Source organism: Leptosomus discolor, chromosome 1 (assembly GCF_034619465.1).
Source record: "Leptosomus discolor isolate bLepDis1 chromosome 1, bLepDis1.hap2, whole genome shotgun sequence".
Classification (NCBI taxonomy): domain Eukaryota; kingdom Metazoa; phylum Chordata; class Aves; order Leptosomiformes; family Leptosomidae; genus Leptosomus; species Leptosomus discolor.
In genome coordinates this window covers 75741490-75761179 of record NC_141391.1, presented here as the reverse complement: position 1 = coordinate 75761179, position 19690 = coordinate 75741490, and the positions used below count along the sequence as shown (strand labels likewise).

The 19690-nt window shown below is 38.3% G+C and overlaps 1 protein-coding gene across 2 annotated transcripts in view; it reads left to right on the top strand.

Moving 5' to 3' along the window:
- The window catches only part of PPP2R3B (protein phosphatase 2 regulatory subunit B''beta), a 54611-nt gene that overhangs the window by 21707 nt on the left and 13214 nt on the right, over positions 1-19690 (top strand). For both annotated transcript variants that reach the window (XM_086460321.1, XM_086481827.1), the window contains 6 exons: positions 10899-11084; positions 12798-12901; positions 13463-13565; positions 14283-14357; positions 17352-17438; positions 17836-17992. In XM_086460321.1, coding sequence (XP_086316447.1) covers positions 10899-11084; positions 12798-12901; positions 13463-13565; positions 14283-14357; positions 17352-17438; positions 17836-17992 — 712 coding nt within the window. The remainder of the gene's footprint in view (positions 1-10898; positions 11085-12797; positions 12902-13462; positions 13566-14282; positions 14358-17351; positions 17439-17835; positions 17993-19690) is intronic.

Sequence of the window (19690 nt, the reverse complement as noted above, 5' to 3'; positions counted from 1 at the left end):
GCCAGCATCTGTTGCGCCTACGCCTTTGGGAGGGTGGTAACTACCTTTCTCAATTTCATCCCCACCACAGGACATTTCTGAATAAATCATTAAACTCTTTCTAACTGCCTAACTAGAACTTTTTTCATGCTGAAGCTTTACATGACTGTACAAAAAAACCCCAAACATAGGGAGCCATGTTTGGAGGTGTTTCTACAGCAATAATGCATTTGCAATAGCATCCTCCAGTTTCTGTCAGGACTAATATGATTTGTCTATGGTCAGCTATACCAAACTGCAAATCGGGAGAATTTTGGTATTTCCAAAATCAGAATTGTAGAACTTGGGTAAGAGATCTGTTAGTGCAGCATATGTGTTACTGAAAGTGAGGAGACTGGGAAGTTGGGGGCGGGGGGGTTTGACCCTGGCTGGCCACCAGGTGCCCTCCAAAGCTGCTGTATCACTCCCCTCCTCAGCTGGACAGGGGAGAGAAAATATAATGAAAGGCTTGTGGGCTGAGATAAGGACAGGGAGATCACTCAGCAGTTACTGTCACGTGCAAAACAGACTTGACTTGGGGGAATTAGCTTAATTTATTACCAGTCAAATCAGAGAAGGGTAATGAGAAATAAAACCAAATCTTAAAAACACCTTCTCCCCACCCCTCCCTTCTTCCTGGGCTTAACTTTATTCCCAATTCCTCTACCTCCTCCCCTCCAAGTGGTGCAGGGGGGTGAGGAATGGGAGTTGCAGTCAGATCATCCCATGTTGTCTTTATTGCTCCTTCCTTCTCACACTCTTCCTCTGCTCGAGCGTGGGGTCCCTCTTGCAGGAGACAGTCCTCCATGAACTTTTCCAATGTGAGTCCTTCCCATGGGCTGCAGTTCTTCTGTGGGTCCCTTCCACAGGGTACAGTCCTTCAGGAACAGACTACTCCAACATGGGTCCCCCATGGGATCACAAGTCCTGCCAGCAAACCTGCTCCAGCATGGGCTCCTGTCTCCACAAGTCTGCAGATCCTGGCAGGAGCCTGCTCCAGCACAGGCTTCCCACGGAGTCACAGCCTCCTTTGGGCATCCACCTGCTCCAGTGTGGGGTCCTCCATGAGATGTAGGCAGACATATGCTCCACCATTAACCTCCATGGGCTACAGGGGACAGCGCAGCGTGCCTCACCATGGTCTTCACCACAGGCTGCAGCGGAATTGCTGCTCTGATGCCTGGAGCACCTCCTCCCCCTCCTTCTTCACTGACCTTGGTGTCTGCAGAGTTGTTTCACATATTCTCACTCCTCTCTGGTTGAAATTGCTGCTGTGCAGTAACTATTTTTCCCTTTCTTAAACATGTTATCACAGACGTGCTACCACTGTAGCTGATGGGCTCAGCCTTGGCCAGTGGCATGTCCATCTTGGAGCCGGCTGGCACTGGCTTTGTCAGACACAGGGGAAGCTTCTATCAGCTTCTCACAGAAACCACCCCTGTGGTAGACACCTCTGCTACCAAAACCTTGCCATGCAAACCCATTACAGCATGCTATAATGTTAAATATCATGCAGAAAAGTGGTGCTAATTTATCTCAGGTGGAGAGTTGGGTCTTCACTGAAGCAGTGAAAATCAGGTTTTGACCATTTGAAAGTTTTCCAATGTTTGCTTGTTTATTGCATGCTACATTTGTATGTTTGCATGTGGTATGACTTCTCTGTGGTGACCATTTACACATGCTTTTAGTTAAATGTGGTTTTAATTTTAATGTGCAAGATGGTGTGTATGGAATGTATTTCATGGCTTTGGGTGGAAGCTTTTCCTGGATGCCACTACCTACCGTCTCCTACATGAGAATTAACACGCTATCCCAAACAGGTTTGAGTAGATGGTCCAAAGTTTGCATGCTCTGCTGACATTCTGAGGCTTCAGTGCCTTTCTCTTGAGGCTCACTTTGACTGTTTCAATATGGCTTGGGTAATTTAAAGCGGAAAAGACTTACTGATAGTTGTTCCACTATAAAAAAAATTGTTGAAAGAATTCTTTAAGCTTTAGTAAGACTTTCTCAAGACCATCCAGTGATGGCCCTTACCACAGCAGTTTCACTCAGACTGGGTGGGGTACTTCTTTCCCTAGCTATCATGCAATTAAGAGTAACTAGCTGAACTACTTTGCTGTTTTGAGACTTAAGGGGAGAAATTGGCTTTGGGTAGCAAACAACTAACAAACTTCTTTTGCCTCAAAATAAGAGATTATCCTACAAACAGTGTTTCAGTGACAAAATACACTTGAATTCTAGTTTGCTAGTAAGATTAATTTTCCAGCATGAAATTTCAAAATGAATGTAGATTCTTATCCCTGCCACTTGGTAGCCAGGGATACTCTAGGTCTCTGGTGAGACCCCACCTGCAATGCTGTGTCCAGCTCTGGAGACCTCAGCACAAGACAGACATGGACCTGCTTGAGCAGGTCCAGAGGAGGGCCACAAAAATGACCAGGGGGCTGGAGCACCTTCCCTATGAGGACAGGCTGAGAGAGCTGGAGTTGTTCAGCCTGGAGAAGAGAAGGCTCTGGGGAAACCTTATAGCGGCCTGCCAGTGCTTAAAGGGGGCCTGTAGGAAAAATGGGGGCAATCTTTTTAGCAAGACCTGCTGCAATAGGACAAGGGGTAATGGTTTTAAACTAAAAGAGGGCAGATTTAGACTAGATATGAGGAAGGGATTCTTTACAGAGAGTGTGGTGAAGCACTGGAAGAGGTTGTCCAGAGATGTGGTAGAAGCCCCATCCCTGGAAACATTCAAGGCCGGGTTGGATGGGGCTCTGAGCAACCTGCTCTAGCTAAAAATGTCCCTGCTCACTGGACGGGAGTTGGACTGGATGGCCTTTGAAGGTCCCTTCCAGCCCAAACTGTTCTGTGATTCTATGATTCTGTTCTGTATTTTGCTGTTGAAGTTGATGTTTCCTGTCAGCATGAACCACAGTAGTGGTGAGTTACTGCACTGAAGGTACAGTAGAAATTGATACCAAGTGATTAAAAAAAAAACCCAAAAGCATGCAAATCAACTAACTCTTCTGAGCTTTCTATTTGTAGTTTGGCTGCCAGTTGCCAAACCAGGAAGGGTTTTGCCTGACTCAGGTGGTCAGTAGACAGAAGAGGGAACAAATCAGTTAGATTCACCATTTGTTTTATCTCAGCTTAGTGTCTGCACTATGAACTTCTGAACATGATGAGGTTAACATAGTTAAACCAAATGTACAAAAGGTTACCCATTCTTAGAGCTGGTTTAATATGCTTATAGCAAATAAGAAACTGAATATATTTTTTGGCCATGGAAGTCTAGTTCTAACTCCATAATATTGTTCCTTCTGCAATCTGTAGTGCAAGTTTAGGGTATTCCTTACACTCCATTTTTTGCTGTTGTAACATGAAGAAGGATCCTGGATTCCTGACTGCTGTATAGCTCCCTGAATCGCTTTTGATTTTCTTATGGAATTGCTACTTCCTGGAACACGTCAATCCCAGAAAGTCAGGGCACTTTAATTCTGCCAAAATGGGACAGAGCAGTGTGTGGCTCAGTCTCTAGAGTAAAGTTGGTTTAGCATCAAGGTGATCATTTGCTTTGAATCACAAGACCAAATGACCATAGACTCATGTACAGAAATAGGCTTGAGAGTAAACTGCCAAGAACATGCATAAATGAGATGAGAATGACAGCAGTCAGTCGGTGTAAAACTGAGGCGAGTGCAAACCTGGCACGTGGGCAGGAGAATGCCAGCGTATTTGGTCGGAATTTGAAGGTGAGCACAGAATTGCTAACAGGAACACAGACTGCATTGGGAAGGCTGCTGAACTCCCTTGTGTTAATTCAGGTGACCAATATGTATAAAATCAGAAACAGTGCAGTTTGAAGTACTTTTTCTTCTAATAGTATATGGCTAGAACTTTATGGAAACTATATTAACTTTTCCATTTCCTTCCCCTCATTGTAGCACAAATTTTAAGTGACTACAGACCAAACTGGATCAGAGAAATTATCCGAGTTAAGGCTAACAGCAAAAGTAAGCTAGTCTAAAACTGCATCAGGGTTAAAATTAATAGAGGTTTATCTCTTACTGTGGAAAGAGGGGTGTGTATGATAAAATTAGTCTCTACAGCACATCCAAAACCAGCTGCCAGTGACTGAAGGATAGCAAACTGAAGTCTGGGACAGGACGAAGCAACTGGCACTAAAACATTTGTTGCCAGAGGAAAGACTTTTGCATATATACCCCCAACACCTGTTTTTAGCATAGGTTCATTCTCTGTAGGTGTCTCTCTGAGCTTGACCATTCACATGTCTTAAACTTTCCAAGTTAGGCAAGATGAATCACAATCTTAGCATGGTTTTAAGCCTAATGTAAGCTTATTTCAAACAATACTGCCACAGTATTATAGAATCACAGAACGGTTTGGGTTGGAAGGGACCTTAAATATCACCTAGTTCCAACCCCCTTGCCACGGGCAGGGACACCTTCCACCAGACCAGGTGGCTCAAAGCCCCATCCAGCCTGGCCTTGAACACTGACAGGGAGGGGGCAGCCACAGCTGCTCTGGGCAACCTGAGCCAGTGTCTCACCTCCTTCTAATCTTCCTTATGTTAGCATCAGAACCATGTTGCTTCTAAGTGGAATCAACTGTTTGAGATTGGATGAGGACAAATAGGGTTTTTTAACTTTGCTTTTTAGCTGTCTTGGTGACCTGAGGTGATTCACCATACTGCTATACTGCTTCACTATCACTGGTACTGACACACAGGTCAGTCAACTCTGGTTATGGGAGTGGGGGCAGATGCAGGTGTACTATGGTGTAGTTTAGCTTATGCCATGCTGTGAAACGTTATTATCAAGCTTTTAGATTAACTTACTGTTTTCAAGCTATTTTTCAGGGCAATAGCTAGATTTTAGAGAAAGCTAGCTTGAAAGAAAAAAAAAACCTAGTTTTGAAAGCTTTAAGTTGTCAAAGGATCACATTTCACAGAGGAAAAAATACTGTTAAGTATATCAAGCTGAATGGGAAGTGGTACAGTCAATGAATTCTTGCAGTAATAAATCTGTCTCTTTAGTTTGGCTAGAAAGAGGCTAATGAAGAGCACCCAGCCAACAAGGGAAAAACATCACTTCTTTAACTTAGGTAATTGGAGATCTAAATGTCTACCCCAAGGTCAAATGTTTCTTTGCGCTTGTCCTGAGGGAAGCTCTGGTAGTAAGCTTACTTTACCTATCCTGAAGCAGACTTCTGAAGGCACTTTAACATGCCAGAATATTTGAGGTGTTGGGACAGATTTTTCTAAATTAACATCTTTTGCTTCCAAATGAGACTGAACCCTTTTCTAGACAATAGTAGCATAAACCTGGTGTTTTCAAGATTTAAATTCCATAAAACTACTGATCATGTCACTTGTTATCTAGAGGGAAATGTTGTTTCACTGTGCAATCAAATAGGAAGTAAGTTAAAGAAGAAATTTTCCTGTGACTACTGGTCAGAGTTAGCCTGAAGGCTAAGAGAGATGGGAAGGCTGGTCAGGTACTCCTTTCGAGCCTGCTTACTGATAAGATTTTCTTCCATTTAGAAAGACCATTTAACTGTGATAGACTGTAGGACACCTTGTATTCTGTAAGAACTTAGTGAATTTAATAAACTTTTTAATTTTTTCATTAAAAAAAAAAAGGCATAACATAAGCTTAGAAATTTCAAGTTCAACCCAAACAGCACTTGGGTCTCATCACTACCACCCTATGGACCTCTGGGTTTCTGACTTCCATTTTCTATTGTGTATCAGGGAGCCTCATGCAGTTTGTTGGGTGGTTTATAAGCATTGTACGTGGGTGGTTGCAGGGATGGTAGGTTTTTGAAAGGCTGAGCAGCGTACCTCTGCGGAAAATCCTCTTAGCTTATTATGCACTTTGTTTTACCCAGGTAAGATTAGCATAAAGTGTGATATAGAAAACCCAGTTTATTGAAGAACTAAATTAACTTAGGCATTGCACATTTGAAAAAATATTGCAACATTCCTTTTTTAATTCCCTAGTTAAATGTACTGAGGATTTGAACCAAACTTTTACCTATTTGATAGGTAAAAATATCTTTATGGTATTTTCAGTATTTAATGCCACTTTTTGTTTGGGATTGCAATGTACCACTTTTTAGTAAAAAAACTTAATGTGAAGTTGGGCGTAAGTGCAAGGTAGAATTTTTTGGGGTCCTGTTGTCTTGACCCTGTGGAATGTGTTCCATTGACTTCTTTCTAATATGGACATCCTTGTGGAAATTCGCGTCAAATAATACAGCAAGAGCTGAACGCTAACTCTGTAAACATATTTAAAATGGGTTTTTTTCAGAGAAGTAGGTGTAACAAATGTTGGTGTCTGTCAGATGTTAGAAAGCATCAGCACTTCTAAATGAAGTTACCTTTTTCTGTAGTCATGTCAAAACAATGGGAATACCAAATCAGTTCAATGAACTTGCGTCTTAAATTATCTATAAAATATTACGTTCATAAATATATTTACCTTGTTTCCTTTTCCAGCAAGTGCTTTTTAAGTGAGGTTTCACTCACTTGCATTTGAATCCACATATTCAAGCCTTCTGTGGGGTTCAGTACTTCTGGTTGGTAGTCTCTATGTGCAGATGTAGATCTAGACTTTACTGAGTGTACAGTTTTAAATTGGGAACAAGCACCCCCTTCCTTTTTATTTCAGAAATATATCCTGTCACTTAATGACTCCATCATGGCATCAGCTCTTTCTTTGAGTTGAGAGAGGAAAAAGGGCACTTCACTTTAATATCCTCGCTGTCTTGCTTAGAATCAAGTTAACTGAGTAGGTAGAAGAAGACTATGTAGCAAGGAGATGGAATTTCTCTCTTTGAGGTATATCAATGTTCTCTAGTATCTACTGATATGCTACTATATTGTAATTGTAATGGTTTTATAACTTTATTATAAGCAACTTCTGGAAAACAATTGGAAAAGGATCTGGAGAGTTGCAAAATAAAATGGGAAGTTTGCCCTTTGAACAGTGACCCTAGTGGGATATAAACTTCCACTTCCTCCTTTCTAAAGTCAAGGCAAGTGAGTGTTGGATAGTTGTGGACAGTCCTTATGGTTCTATATGTCAGGAATGAAATGTGGTTATGTGTTGAAGGTTTTTTTTGAGTTCTGTTACAGACAAATCTTACATAAGTTTAAGTTATTACAGAGAAGAAATTTTCAAGGAATCCTCTTTTACGTAAAACTTGTATTGTGAAGTTGCCACTGCAGTCTAATTACAGATTCTGGACTTCACATATACATACTTCAAATGTTCATGCACCGTTCAGTCCTGACACTGGAGCACACATCTGCTTGTATGAATTATTTACAAGCTTATAGAACTGTTATCCTTAACTCCAAGCATGTTATTGTTTATGCTATTTCTCAGCAAGTTGCAGGGAAAATCTTCACTTACCAAACCGGTCTCTTTCATCAGTTTAGCTTACTGGTACCAGTATTAAAAGTTTTAACTTAAAGCCATAAGAAAATGTAGATCACTTTCTAAATGTCAAATTGACCACTGAAATGGAATAGTTGTGTAAAAAGAATAATGGACTGTTGCTGCAGATTTTCTGGTCAAAGATTCAGTGTTAGCAGACTTCTAGCAGTTCTTGTTAATGAAGAAATACCCTGGTTAAAGTTATAATTAATTTTAGAACTGCTTAATCTCACACATTCAGTACATTGATTACCCTGAAATAACAGAACTGACTCTTTTCATCAGCTGTATACAATATGTGCACCTACAGAAGTAACTAGCTGTAATTATAGAAAGAAGTTTAGAGCCCTTTTAGTATCGCATGTTCCTTCATTGGAGCACATACAGCAGAGCAGCCTCAGTTATACAAGAAGCCTTTTGGTTGTGGAATGGTATTCAGGCTGAGAGAAGAGAAGAATCCCTGGCCCTTCTTGGGAGGGTGAGGAGAGAGAGGAGATGTGATACTAACTTCATAGTGCATTAGTTGGAGCTGATAGTTTTGGATGACTTGTTTCTTTCTTTGGTACAGGCTCTTACCCCTCTGTGGGCTGACGTTAACAGTACAATTCAGTTGTCCAGCTGCAAGTTGCTAGTGGCATTTAAGAAGCATCAGTGTGCTCAGAACACCCGCGTGGCAGATGCAGAGCGAGAGCTGTGCTCTGAGCTGGCTGCTGGATACCACATGGAATATTTAAGGGCGTTTTGGTTTGTGCCCTAGATGGTATTCTCACTAGATGCCTATATGTAGGCATCAAATAAATCTATCAGAAATGATTGTGAAGTGATCATACAGTTTGTGATGTGAATGAAGCGTTTTTATAGTTTCTTCTTTCACCAACTTTGAGAAATCAGCATGTAGAAATAGGCAACATCATTCAATATAGGAAGAGTTATTTTGTGAGAGGTTTGTATTCTATACTTGGGTTTAGAGTTAAATAAATACACGGTGTTACAGATTAAATATTGCATATACTTACACTAAGCATACTGAATTCAAAGTCGTGCTTAAACGTAACCTTTTCATCTTAGAAAAATCAGTTTTCATCATGTGTATGTCTGTCTTCAGTTCTGAATCTGTGGCTTGACTTCTTCCTCATAATCATGGTCTGGAACATGTTTAAAACAGACAAAAAGATGATGAATAAATAAATAAGCAATCCTTTATTGTATAAATCTTTTAAATAACACCCAGGGAAGTTATACATACTAGGACAGGTCTTACTACAAATCCTGAACTGAGATGTCCACATGCATTTAAGAACAGCTTTTACTCTGGACTAATGGAAATAATTTATCGTGTTCTCTGAGGTATCTGAAGTAAATTAGTAGTTTTGGAAAAAAATAGTTTCCAATGAACAAATAGTTCTGTTGATAGCCTTTCTTCTTCTCTTGGGACCTTTTCCAATGTAATCTTCTCTCTGTCCCTACCTTTCCTTTTAAATGAAACTGGTTTTTTAATTTGAGGCTCTAAATTTTTCTAGCTGTGGATTTTAAAAATGTCTTGTCTGTCTGCACTAGGTTTTCTTGAAATACTGAGTTACCTCATGTTACCTGAAACATTCAGGGGACATTAGTTAGTCTGTAATTGACACTTACCCTTTCCTCAGATGAGATGCACCTCATGGGCCAGCTCTGAAGAACTGGAACACCTGCCGCTTCGGTGGCAATTTGAGCAGCTCATGTGGGAGTACCTATCTAGGCAGATCTTGTAAATGAGGAAAAGGGGAAATAAAATAACCTTGCTTCATTTGGAATGAATGTAAGAGTTTGATTTTGTCCAGTAAAAGACGTTTTGTTTGCTGGTGCTCAAAAGCACAGTAGTTTTCTGGCTGTGTGGTTCCAGTCCAAGGAATAGGTCTTTTTGTCTGGTTTTTGCATAGGATAACTGCTAGGGCGCTGCTGAAGTGCTGATGTCTAGGGCTGGGTTTCTAGGATGAAACAAGGTGTTAATCCAATGACATACATCATTTGTAGTGATGGTGGTAATGTTACTTCAAGAATAAAATGTTGCTGTCTTAGACTTACAAACTTTTGGGAAGTATAATGGTTGGAAGGGATATTTGATGCCCTGTGACATTCTTGTTCTAAGCTGTTGCCTCATTAGCTGGACCACTGAACTAATGATCAGGTAATTTACATAAAGTAATTTACAGGATTCTTAAAAAATGATAGACTTTGACTCTAGGTGTCACAGGTTCAAGGTAACTTTTTTCTCTGTTAGATAAAATTTGTAACTCAGTTGAGGTAATTCTGCAGCTGTGGACGGGAATGCTGCCTCAAATGCAGAGGAAGGGAAGGAAAGGTTAATTCAGGCTTTTTTTAGTATCTGTAGCATTCCAGTGAAGGCTCCTGGGTTGGAACCCTGTGAATTAAAATCTGCTGTCTATAAGCACCTCGTTCTTTCACTGTCTTAAGGAAGGACTTTGGTTATGATAGGAAAGCTGGGTGCCTTTACAGGCACTCTGGCAAAGGCGATAAGGAGTAAAGTGAGGGTTGGGGTTTTTTTGGAGGGGTTTGGGGGTTTTTTCCCCCTCTGATTTTGTTTGGAAATGAGAGATGGAATTTAGGGTCTTGAACATACTTAACACTAGCATGAGCCACCATATAGCATTAACTGTTGTTTCTTCATTTGAATAGTGGTCTTGGGATGAAAGACTTCATGTTTAATTGCTAATTTTGAGTTGCCACGTATCTCTATTGTTACTTTGCTTGTTATCTTTCTTTCTCTGCCTTATTGGACTTTATTTTGGAAACTAAGTACAAGGTAAATTCTTCTTTACTGAAGCTAAATCCATTTAAATAAATAATTTCTTTTGTAACTGGTCATCTTTTTTCATAGTAGTATGGTATATCACAAATTCTTGATAATTACTACCTTTATGAAATTGAGCATTTTTAAGCATTTAAAAAAAAATTCTCCACTATAACTAAATTAAAACAGGTTGGTAATTTGTAACAAAGTTGTTACCCTTATCTCAAAAATTTGAAGCTGTAAAACTAGAAATAATTCAAAAGCAAAATCTTTCATGACCTGTCTGTTAAGCTAGAAGTTGAAGTTTTTTCTTCTGAAACTGATAATATAACCTGAGTTATTTCAGCTGTCTCCAAGAAGCTGTCTAGTGTATTAATCTTGAAACTTGATATGTTGAAGACTGAAGCTGTTTTTAAATTTTTAACATCCTGGAAATCTTTCTAAATGACAGTTTTTGAAAATACTCATGAATTTTTCCAATGTGCTCTCATTCTTAAATAGCTCATTCAGCCTATCATCAGAAATCTTTTTGAAGGTGTGTTGTAACATAAAATACCAAGAGATTCAAATCATCTGAGGATGACTATTATATGTGATTTCATTGTACCTGACTGTCAAATGTGTATTTATCTATTTAGGTTCAGACAAAAAAGGAAGAAACTTTGCCACCATCACTTAGTCAAAACATTCCAACTTTCTATTTTCCTCGAGGATGTCCTAAGGAAAAAGTGAATATAGATGCTGTGATTGCCAAAATTGAGAGAACATTCTCTGAATTTCCAAATGAGAGGGCAACGTTAGAAGACATGGGGAAGGTTGCAAAGGTGAGAACTTGCTGCCTGTCTGCTTGGTACTGTACACCTATAGAAAGGAAACATGAGTCCTGTGTGCTTTGATTTCTTGCATTCTGTGTTTTCATCTCCTACAAGGTAGTACCAGTAAGACATCATATTCAATATTGTTGATAGCACAGTTATGTGTGGAAATCTTTGCACTGACTATGTCTCAAATGGCCCTATGTTTTGCTTACAAAAAGAAACCAATGTTAAAACAAAACTCGAACTATTTTTTTAGTTGCATAAACAACCAAATACTGAAGGGCACATATATGTGTTCTATATGGACCAACAGACTTGAACCAAAAGGTGTCCACACTGGTTTTTCTCATTCAGCGGTGTCATGAACCTCCATTTTAAAGACATTGAAAGACAGGATGGTTTCCTAACTCGAGATTATAGCCGTCTAGTTATTTCTGAACAACTAATTTAGAATTATGTCAGTGACAAAATACTGAGCTTAGGAAGCAGGAAATATTTTTAAACTTCTGTGTAACAGACAATAAGCTAGTTAAATTAAATTTCTATTTCGTTATATTGAATCAATGCTTGAAATATCACTGCAACTCATGGTCTTGATAATGAGTCTCAGGTTCTTGTCACTGTCCTGTCACTTTGCATTTAAAGTCCAGGGTCTAGAAGCAAAGACTTTTCACAAGAGCAGGACTGAGGGTTCAGAAACTTGTTGTTTGCCTCACCAGAAGTGTTTAACTACTAAGCTGAATGATAGGATTCCAGCCTTCCACAGCTCCTTTCTACCTAGAAGTTGGGAGAGGTGGAAGATACCCTTCCCTCTCAGCAAGAAAGGTGGAAGGGTCCAGGCACCTGCAATTCAGTGGTGAAAGGCACCTTCCTGAAGAACAGGGAAAAGCCTCTTAGTCTGAGGACAGTATTCATCAAACTCACTTTTCCTTATTTTTTTTAAGTACTGGTTAAACGATTGCATGAGAAGTAGCTGTCCTTTTGCTCCAGTGACCTTACACATCTTACAGTATTCACAATCTTATCTGAGATCCATGTGAGGTTCTCGTACGCCAGCATGTCTGACTACTTCAAGTCGCAGTCAGGTTTAGGCAAGAGATAGGTGTTTAGCTGTTATGACTGAGGGAGCTTGGAGCAGACACAGAAGCAGCCCTGTAGGTATATGTGGGAGCATTGAAGCTGTGAAGGCGTAACTGTTGGGTATCCTGAAGCAAGACACTGCTGCTGAGGGCAGGCTGGCCTACTACTTAAAACTGGGTAGCAGATGTGCCTTGCATATGCAAGGATGCAAACAAGTTGAGCCATCCTCTGAGCCAGACAAATGTAAATTTGCTCCAGTTCAGAAGCTGTGTAAGTGTTTGTGCTGTCTTGAGCTGAGCTTGAAGATATCCAGCCCTTTAGCAGAGATTATTAGCGTGGACTCTCTTCAGCTGCTTGGAGCGTGGACAGAGCAGACATGTGACTGCATTCATCTGTTAGGAATGCTGCAAGTTGCCCTGTGTTTTGCTTTCTACTTCTGGATTTCAGCCTAAAGCAGTTGCATAAAATTAATTATTTTGGAAGGTGCAGTTGGTTTTGGAAACCGTTTTAAAAAGATCTGTGGCTTAATGTTTTCTTCTTAACACTTGTAAAAATTTAATTTTTGAAATATTTATAAATAAGGGATTAACCCTCAGATAAGCAATCAATAAACTGACTTGATGTATACTTTGAATCTAGGCTTGTGAATGCCCACTTTACTGGAAAGGTCCTTTGTTTTATTGTGCTGGAGGTGAACGAACAGGATACGTGTCAGTTCATAAATTTGTTGCAATGTGGCGGAAGTAAGTAGATTACTTTTTTTAGAAGTACTGCTTTTTTTTAATTGAAATGTGATATTTTAAGCTCTGAATGAGATCCAATCTGTAAAGGGGAATAAAACCCTCTCCCATAATCAGCCATTGATGGCGAACTTGTACCTGGGAAAATGTAACTAAATCATCACTTTAACATAAACAAACAAATCTGTATTTACAGGGTTTGTAGACTTTAAAATGTTTGGTAAATGACTGGCTGTGTATGGGAAAAGTGAAAACCGTGGCTCTAACTTGTAGATGCCAGTTCTGGACAAAATGCTTTTTATTCTTTCTAGTTCTCCTTCCAGTTCTAACTTTAAAATGTCCTTTCATGTAATCAATTACATGGTGTACCCACCTCCTTTAACGTAAATGTATGGGACAGTACTGCTTTGATAAGTTCACTTGGAGCGTACTTTAACATTTGTAACTAGCTTTTAAATTAAATGTTGTGGTTGCAGTTTCATAGGCCTTGCTCTAGGATGCCTGTACAAGGTAGTATGAGCAGTTTTCTATGTAGAGTATTAAATGGAAATATTTACATTTCAGAATACTTCAGACCTGCTATGATGATGCTGCAAAGTTTGTTCATCTTCTAATGAACCCTGGATGCAACTACTTGGTGCAAGAAGACTTCATTCCTTTTTTACAAGTAAATTGCAACTGAAACTAGTTCCAGAAACACAAAATGATTACCTGGCAAAGCCCTGAATTTTTTTTAGAGTGAAATATACTTTTTCATTAAAGTTTATTGACAATATTTGTGTAACTCACTTTGTGTGTTCCACTGAGGTGCTAGTGAGTGACTTCTTTTACAGTTAATAATTTTTAATAAGGAGAAGTCTTTTTTTAAGAGCTACAGTAAGATGCATGAATTTAAAATTACTTGCAGGAGTAGCACATATATCGGAGAATCCTTACGGTTTAGACAGGCAGCTGAAGTTTTTGAAGTCAGGGAGGGCCTTTGGATGGCAGAGGAAAAGTGACATGTGAATTCAAGACCTAATACAGTTCCTCTGAATGCCAAACACCACCTTAACTAATGAATGATTAAACCCTAAATTGGTTCTTACTGAATCAGTCAGCCAGAGAATTACAAGCTAGAACTGTCATCAGTGTTCAAAATCTTCAGCCTACCTAAAATATGGGAAAGCTTTTGTTTATCTGGCTTCTTTAAAAGATAGTTTCATTTTTAAAGAGTGAGCAGTGTTATTCACATGAAGCATGTTGTAAATAAAGTTATCATTAATGATTGTGGTAGTTAATTTAAACTGTTTTGGTTAAAGCAGATGTGCTATTCTGTGCTAATGGTTTTATATTGTCACTAATGAGTACTGTTTGGGATATTGTTATTCTTTTTTTTTTGTAGGATGTGGTGAATAGTCATCCTGGCCTATCATTTTTAAAAGAAGCATCTGAATTTCATTCTCGGTACATCACCACAGTAAGTGATTTGTGTTTGGAAAAGCTATTTTTGGTTAACAAAGCAGGAAAATCAAAATGATTACCTTAATACTAGTAAAGGAAACACTGAATTGTTAGAGTTAATGAACATTAAAGGAAGAGCAGACTGTTATCTTAAACACTTGATTGTGGCTATAGATTGTACTCATTAGAATCCTGACCTTACTCTGGGATTAATTAAATGGAATTTTGAATGAGTGGTCTGTATTAACGTGATTATGTTCAGTATTAAGTAAAATAATGATAACGTTGAAGCTGCTTGCCACTTTCATCTCTGGGGATTTTTCTTTCTAAGCAGGTTTTACACATGAAAAGTTCCATTTCTCTCTTCCTAGGGTTATGTGACTGAAGTATTCTTTCTGTACCCAAGGGAAAAATCAGTGACATTAAATTTTCTCAACTGTAGACTAGACAGCAGATTCCATTGAAGTCTCAAAAGTCTTCAAAATGACATTCAGTTCACTTTCCTTGTGCATGTGAAAAATAGCATAATGAATATTCTCCAACAAAAAACATGCAGAGTTGATCATCTTTTATCCAGTGTACAGTTTGACCCAGACCGAAACTGGAAGCTTTTTTGAAAGGATTTGGTTTTGGTTCCTCATATCCTTCTTAGAGACTTGCTGGCCTATCAAGTATGTCCTGCTGCATTAGGTTTTGCTTCTTGTTATAATGATTGTGAGCTCCCAGAACTTACTTGTCAGATGTGACTGAAGGAAATGTTCTGCCTGTGAGTAGTTTTCTTTCTTAATGAATTCTGGGTTGTATCAAAGCCTGCTCTGCTTAAAATTGTGGAAGCTTGCTGCCTGTCCTGAAGGACTGTAGGAGGGAAAAGGTCCTGCCATTTCCAGTTACATTTCTTTTAGAGGAACAGCTTATTTGAGTAGGCCTGAGTCTAGCAATATTGAATAAATTGGCACTGGCAGTACTTTACTGACAAAATTTAGTGTAGTCTTCAACAGAAATCAGTGTTTAATCAAAAATCCCAAAGTAAACTAGTATTTCTATGAATATAGCAATAATATTTGGAATACTATTCTGCAGATCAAGAAATAGTAGGAGGACTCTGTCCTTTCTTGTTATAATTTAGGATGGAGTAACTGTTGCCCAATACAGTATTCTAAAATTCTGTCCTGCAAGTTATTGCTAGTAATTATAGGTTATATTCTCTAAAATGAAATAAGGCATTTCATACCTGTATTCAATTAGCTTTACTCTCCTACATGAAGCTTTATCTAATGGATTTTGTAAGCACTGCAGTTAAGATTTAATGTCTGTTCATGCTGACTTCGTTACAAATTAAATGATCCATTCTTCTGCTGTGTGAGTTTGTAGATAACTATGTACATATATGCGTGTGCATATGTACATTACATACATCTCTTGAGTGAAGCAAGTGTCTTGTAAGTGTTATTCGACCATGGAAGCAATCAGTTCTGTCTGCTAGGCTATAGTATATGTTGGTTGGTCTGTCTAATGGTAAGGTTAGGTACGTATATCCAAAATAAAGCTGAAATATATGAAAAACATTTGCCCTGACAAATGAGAGATTGCATTTAAGCTGCAAGGATGTAATGTATGTGTCTGAACGCTGAGTTCTTGAAGTTGTAATCTCTGTATTGCCCCATTTCCTCTCCCTTGTGACAAACCACTGTGCAGCATAGTAAAGACGACAATTATGTGACAATTTGCTTATACTCTGCTTCAATTCACTTTAGAAAACTGGGTTTTAAGTCTGTTCCCAGTTGTCTTTAGCAAACATTCAATTTTGGTTTTATTTTTAGACCAGTTAAATGTGTAACAGATGAGATAATGACATGCAGATGGATTAAGTTGCAAAGCTAAGGCAAAAACCTTTTTAGAAAAAATTGCTTTGTAGTATAAGCCAAAAATGGGCCTTCCCTAAACTTACAATTAGAATTAAGCTAATTAAGTTTCAGAAGTAGGCTAGTCTATTCCGATTTCTGGATTTATTGAACCAGCTGTTCTTCTTCAAAATAAGAGCTGTAGAGCTTGCTGCATGCTACAGTTTAAGACTTGTCTTAAAACTTTGTGAATAAATTACTCTTCTATTTGTAATTTAGAAATGACTGGTTTGTTTAAACTATTGATTTACTGCAATTGAAGTCTGAAGTGATAAAAACTTAATTATTTAATTCTTTAGTTGAGAAGAGGTTTTATTCGGGGCGAAACGGTTCCTAAAGAGATGGGGCTTTTTAGCTAGTAACTACTGTGGTGCAAATTAAATGCTACATATGCAATATTTAGTCTTGCTAATTAGCTGGTATAATCAATCTCCAATTAAGCAGTTATAGTTCATAATATGTTTATATTATTTTGTCTGCTTTTGTTAGTGGTGAACAACTGACTTGAAATCTATATCTGGTTGACTTAAGTCAAACTGAGGTGAATACTGAATTTAGTTAAGAAACAGAAAAAAAATCTGTTTTAAAGCCTTTTGTTTGTAAACTAAAGCTAAGCAAATTACGCTGAATGCATGAGTTTAGCAAAATAATATCCCTCTGTACTCTGATCCTTAAACAGTCCCAATTCTATTTCGTATCTACATTTACGAAGTAAAATATTCTTATAGTAAATATAGGTCTTTAAATCTGAAATAATGAGGCATATTAATAGGTTTATTAGATTATATCCTGTAGGCCTGGAAGACTGGGAGGTACTAAAATTGCCAATAGACATATTCTGGATAGCATACGAGTATTCTGCAACTGTGTGACTTCTGGGTACCGCAGCATTGAAATAAGACTTATCAAGATGAGTTTAGACATAGATTTAGAATGTTTTGGTCATGTGACATAGAGAAGCATCAATCTGCTAAGTAATGAGAATAATAAAAATAGGGGAAGATGGAGTTTTGTAATGCAGCTGAGCTGAGGCTTATCTTTGACAAATGTTTGGGAGGGTATTTGGTTAGCATACCCAAGATCACCTTTCCATTTTCTGTTTCTTGCAGGTTATACAGAGAATATTTTACACAGTAAATAGGTCCTGGTCTGGGAAAATAACTTGTAACGAGCTCAGGAAAAGCAACTTTTTGCAGGTACATAATATCTAAAATGTTGCAAGACAGATGTTTCTACAAGTTTTAAATCAGCATTAGTTAAATTCTTAAGGGAGTAACATAAGTAGCATTTCTTCCTTTTCCGAAAACTTCCATTGCATTTAGTTCTCATACAACAGAGTATGTTTAAATGTCATCTTTTATCTAGAGCTGTATATATGCATATATGTTTAGCAGAAGTCCGGCTGATCTCCTCATTCTTCTGTGGATGCATTAGTTTTCTACCTTGTGGGTTCAGTCTTTGCTGTCATGCTGCATGGTGTGCATTGTTCCGCTGAAATACCATTAGATATTAACTTGGTTATGAGAACCTCTGATCATTCAACAAATGTCTTACAAATTCTTTAATGTGTTCTATTTATCCTTCTGATAATAGAATGTGGCATTATTGGAAGAGGAAGCTGATATTAACCAGCTGACAGAATACTTCTCATATGAACATTTTTATGTTATCTATTGCAAATTTTGGGAGCTGGATACAGACCATGACCTCTATATTGATCGGAAGGATTTAGCTCGACATAATGATCATGGTATGACAAATGAAGCGCCTTGTGTTTACATGTATTAAATGACCTGTAAACTTTCAACTGAGGAAGTGGTTAACGGCCAAGGCCAGTGTTCGTGAGTCTGTCGGTACAGCTAATCCTGCTGACTCAGTGAAATAAAGCAGGACAAGTCATCTGTGACGCTGCTTTGTGTCTTAGCAATACCAAATTTGAGGAAAATTCTGAACTTGAATTCTGATCTTGGCAAAGAAGTAGAGGAAAAAATCACTTAGGTTGTGGTATGTTATAAATGGCTGCACTGGTGGTTTTGGGTTGTTATCTTGGAAACAATCCATTCCACTGATATTATTCAAGTAGCATGGCCTTTATGGCAAGGTATGGAAAGAGCAGAAAAAGGCAAACGTGCATTTGGGTACGTTGCTTGTTTTAAAATTTTGCTAACTCAGCTGCAGTAAGTTTTGTTTTAATACTAATTAGCAGCTTTAAATTTTCTGCATTCACCATATTCAGTGACGTGTCATTCTGTAGTCTTGCACACGTACCTATTTTAAATATTCTTGTAGATTGTATGAAACTGTTGGGTTTTTTGGATGCTTTGTGCCTATTGTCATCTTAAAAGTATTCCCTTCAGAACTGGAAAGCTTACTTAAGCATGAAGTGATTATGGAATATTATCCCACACTAAAAAAAATAAACACAATTCTGATTGATTGCTTCTGAAAATTTGCTTGCTGAAGTCTGACTATGCTTTAGGACACTGAGGAAGTGAAGCTGCTTTCGTTTGAGTCGTTGCTCTACTGAGGTAGTACACTATAGAAAGGAAGCAGCACTGATACAGTGTCACTTCCAGTTTAGTTTTGCATCCTTTAAACCATGGAATATTGGTTAAAGCTTAACAGCTGCTGTTTAATGAGAACTAGACTAAATTAGAGCATAAAATGGGTATGATAACCCAACTTTAGTCTTAAACTTTTATTTTTTTTGCATGTCAGAATTGGCTAATCTGGTTTCATCAATCCCTTTCGTACTGTCACTGGTCTAAAATTAGGCTAGATCAAACACTTGTATGTAATAAAAAAAATATTAAAGTGTGTAGCTGTTGTTGAGAAGGTTGAACAACTTCAGTGATTTGAAAGTAGATAAGAAAAAGCAGCACCACATATGTCTGAAACAAACTGGCTGTCCTACAGTTCTGGGGATAAATATTAAGTGTTCTAGTGTTCTTAGTAGAATAACATGGTGATAGCATCACCGTAAGTGCATCAAACAGGTGAACTATTTGAATGGTTAACCACCTGCTTTAATTATCAGTATTTCTACAATGCTGAAAAAGCGTTTTAGAGCTGGAATAATGAGAACTAATTCTCCTGCAAGTGTAGTATCATGTGCTGCTTTGAGTACCCTCCACAAATTCTTCAGGATAAATTGAGTATCCGTTACAGAGGTAGTGCTTGGTTAAGACGTGTCTCTAAAAATCCCTGAAATGGTTTCAAAATAGAAGCATGGGTCAGAACCATGTCAGAAATAGACCCATGTCAGAATCAGTTTGGTATGCTCATTACGTGTGAACATGCCAATTCTATTTTGGCTCTTTGCCAAGGTCACATAAAATGTAATGGCACTTGAAAACATGATTTACTTGTCAAAGAACTGGTTAATGCTGTCGTATTAATCAGCTGATTTTATTACCTTTATTACACTGCTATTTTCTCCACCAAGTCT